General features: G+C 52.3%; 1 protein-coding gene across 1 annotated transcript; it reads left to right on the top strand.

Annotated features, from left to right (window-relative positions):
- The first annotated feature begins 2794 nt into the window (after positions 1-2794).
- On the top strand, positions 2795-3727 carry LOC135287704 (olfactory receptor 14J1-like). Its single transcript, XM_064400927.1, has one exon. It carries the CDS (start codon positions 2795-2797, stop codon positions 3725-3727), a length of 933 nt encoding a protein of 310 aa, XP_064256997.1.
- Positions 3728-3963: the final 236 nt, after the last annotated feature.

Below are 3963 nucleotides of genomic sequence, written 5' to 3'. Positions count from 1 at the left end.
ATTGTCTCTGGGGTTGGGGGGCATCCGGTCCCTAACAGAAATCAACATCAAACTAGGCAGAATTTCTCATTTTGCAATGGCCCAGTGCAGTTTGGGATGATGATCCACCCTCACAGCTGGCCCAGGGCAGGCTGGGAGTGGCCTTGGTGACACCTGGGTGACACCTTGGGCTTGGCACAGCCTTGAGGATGGTCTATGTTTTCAACAGAGACACTCAAGAGTTTTAGATTGCTTCAAAGAATTAAAAAGACAAAACCCCTCTTTGGCTGTATGCAGTCAGATCTCCAAGCAAAGCAGATGCCAGGTGAGTGAGGAGAGACAGGATGGGGATGGGGAATGTGGAGCAAGGTTGTTGACACTGGGTCAGAGCTCAAGGCACAGCTTCTCTGACCAGGCCAGACCTCCTTAGGAGAGTCCCTGGATCAGTATCAGTCACTGAATGCTTCAATCACCTCTTGTGTAATAAGAAAAAAAAAATATATCCTTGAAAATAGGAATACATATTTACTAGAAAATCTTTCAAATATTTCTCCAAGAGGAAGACTTCCTGATGAACAGCACTAGAGCAGAGGGAAATCAAGGCAGAGCCATGGTTTGTCAGCACTTGCTTGATGCTAATAAGCCCCATGGTACATTTGGAGCTGAGCCCTGGAACCTCAGGGCCTGAGAGGAGATTGTACAAACCTGTCCAGGAGTCCAAGCCAGAAGAAAACCCAAAGTGTGTCAAGACATGAATGGGCCCAATGAGGTCCATCCCCAACACAGGCTCCTCATGGACTCCTTGGAGGAGAGAATTGGAGGCCAGGATGCCACAAAAACCTCTCAGAGACTCAGTGTGAAAAGGAAAATCCAAAGTACTTTAAAAACCTTGAGTATCTCAAAGTATTAATGAGCCTCACTAAGTGTCAGTGCAAAGCTCTCAAGGGAGTCATTAAAGCAGATAATTGGGGCCATGATTGCAGAAACCTCTCCCAAAGTCTGTATCAAAAGGGAAACCCCAAGTACCTTAAAATAACTGAAGTACCTTGAAGCATTAATGAGCCCCACTGAGTGTTGTTACTGACAAAGGCTCTCCAGGGACTAATTACAGCAGATAATTGGAGGCCATGATTGCACAAACCTCTCAGAAAGTCAAGGTAAAAGCCAAAGCCTAAGTCCTTTGAAAAACCTGCAGTCCCTGGGAGCATTTGGGAGCCCCCAGGGCCATTGGTGAGCAAGGCTCCCCAGGGACTCCTTCCAGCAGATCCTTGAGGCCACTGGGATGTGGGCTAGGGGGGGATGCTGAGGGCAGGACAAGGGGCTGACAGTGCCCAGCCTGGCTGGGGCTGTGCCAGGAGGCCCCAGGGCCTCAGGACAAGGTGTCTCCTCCCAGCCCTTGCTGGCACAGACCCTGCTGCTGTGCCCCAGGACACCAAGACTTGGCTTCTCTTTGTCCCCACCTGGCATCAGTGCCTCCAGTTCTCTGCTCTGCCTGGGGCCTGGGGACACTTTCTCAGTCGTGTCCCTCAGTGGGACCCATTAAAAGTCCAAGAAACCTTGGAGTTGGATTCTGCCTTGGAGTTCTGGAGAGGTTTCTTCAGCTGCCTCTCAGGGACTGATGTTCAGGGCCTGAGCACAAAGCCCCAGAGGGTCATTAAAGTCCTGATGCTGTGTCTGTGCTGCTGAGCTGGGCTGGGCTCCTGGCCCAGAGGCAGCTCCTGGTAAGCAAGAAGAGCTTCAAAAGCACATTTCTCTTGCTGAGCAGCTCTTCTGCCAGCCCAGCAGGGCTGGGGCACTGCCTGCAGCCCGTGCGGGCACAGCCCAGAGGCACAGAGAGCTTCAATCAGTCAGGGCTGGGAAGGTGCTGAGAAGTGCCTGGGGCAGAATCACTGCCAGCCCTTGGCACAGGAACCTCTGGCTGCAGGACAATGCAGCTGCAGCTCCTGGAGCCATCTCCTAAAGCTGGAACATCACAATGCCTACAGACTCTGTGAGTACATTCTCTGATTTTCTCTGGTGCAGAGCAGCCAGGGGTGCCCAGGGCTGTCCTGCAGAGCAGGCTCCTGCAGCCCAGGGCACTGTGCTGGTGCAGGGACTCTGCTGCCTGCCAGGGACAGCTCTCAGCCAGCCCGGGGAGCTGCTCCCAGCACTAGAGGACAAGATCTGGGAGGAAGGAGACAGCTGGTAAGGCTTTGAAGTGTTCTCCTTGTGTGGTGAGGATGCTGCATTGGTCAGGATTGCTCCCAGCATAACATTTAACTGCCGAACATCTACAAGTAGATTATACAGCTAACACAGCTAGTCAGGGGCTGGATAAAAGGGAAAATCCTGCTTTTTAAATCTACTGCTGTTGGTTGCCTGGATCGGAAATTCCATATAGATGTTAATCTCAGTTCAGGTGAAGAAAAATAAAAACAATTTTCTCAAATCTGAACAAACCAGGCAGTGACAGCAATCACCACAGTTCACTTTAAAGGCAGCATCAGTGTCACTTTTCCAGCCTGCTCAGGGTTGCTCTGATGTTGGCATCAGAGCCTGCAGAACCAGAGCTGCCCCTGGGCAGTGCCAGAGCTGGGAGGGGTCTGCAGGGCAGAGCTGAGCCCCCAGGGCTGGGCTGGGCTCTGGCAGCACTGGCAGGACCCAGCCCTGGGCACAGGGAAGCAGCTGCTGGCAGGGACAGCTCCAGGCAGCAGAGCCCTGGGCAGGCAGCGGGGGGAAAGTATCCCCACCCCGTGCTGGGATATTTAAAATCCTCTCCTAATGCAACTATTCTATGATTAATTTTTATACAGATCCCCATGCCAAGGCACCACAAATGTCCAACAGCAGCTCCATCAGCCACTTCCTCCTGCTGGCATTGGCAGACACGCGGCAGCTGCAGCTCCTGCACTTCTGCCTCTTGCTGGGCATCTCCCTGGCTGCCCTCCTGGGCAACGGCCTCATCATCAGCGCCGTAGCCTGCGGCCACCACCTGCACACGCCCATGTTCTTCTTCCTGCTCAACCTGGCCCTCAGCGACCTGGGCTCCATCTGCACCACTGTCCCCAAAGCCATGCACAATTCCCTCTGGAACACCACCACCATCTCCTACACAGGATGTGCTGCTCAGGTTTTTCTGCTTATCTTCTTCCTTGGATCAGAGCTTGCCCTCCTGACCATCCTGTGCTATGACCGCTACGTGTCCATCTGCAAACCCCTGCACTACGGGACCCTCCTGGGCAGCAGAGCTTGTGCCCACATGGCAGCAGCTGCCTGGGCCAGTGCCTTCCTCTATTCACTGCTGCACTCGGCCAATACATTTTCCCTGCCCCTGTGCCATGGCAGTGCCCTGGGCCAGTTCTTCTGTGAAATCCCCCAGATCCTCAAGATCTCCTGCTCACAATCAAACCTTAGGGAAATCTGGCTTCTTGCTTTTAGTTCCTGTTTAGGATTTGGTTGTTTTGTGTTCATTGTTTTCTCCTATGTGCAGATCTTCAGGGCTGTGCTGAGGATCCCCTCTGAGCAGGGACGCCACAAAGCCTTTTCCACCTGCCTCCCTCACCTGGTTGTGGTCTCCCTGTTCCTCAGCACTGCCATATTTGCCCACCTGAAGCCTCCCTCCATCTCCTCCCCATCCCTGGATCTGGCCCTGTCAGTTCTGTACTCAGTGGTGCCTCCAGCCCTGAACCCCCTCATCTACAGCCTGAGGAACCAGGAGCTCAAGGCTGCAGTATGGAGACTGATGACTGGATGGTTTCAGAAACATTAAACTGCTGGCCAGTGTCTGCAAATCACATCTAATAAAGTCATCTTTGATACTTCTTATTGGTATAGTTGTTGGGATTTTTTCCTTTGTTTTATATTTTTCACATTGACTACAAATAAATGTCATTGTCTGTGCCATTTCACATTTTGTTTCTCTCCATCTCCCCTGTGGCATTGACACAGACTGTGTCAATGACAGGCTGCATTCCTGGTGGCTATAATGGAAATAAAAGATCTCCC

This window comes from Passer domesticus, chromosome 30 (assembly GCF_036417665.1).
Source record: "Passer domesticus isolate bPasDom1 chromosome 30, bPasDom1.hap1, whole genome shotgun sequence".
NCBI classification, from domain to species: Eukaryota; Metazoa; Chordata; class Aves; order Passeriformes; family Passeridae; genus Passer; species Passer domesticus.
The sequence above is the reverse complement of the archived record's forward strand: the minus strand, read 5'-3'. Positions and strand labels throughout refer to the sequence as shown.

What these genes read in the sequence shown, in the direction of transcription:
- LOC135287704 (XM_064400927.1), top strand. Translation starts at nt 2,795, where the DNA reads ATGTCCAACAGCAGCTCCATCAGCCACTTCCTCCTGCTGGCATTGGCA.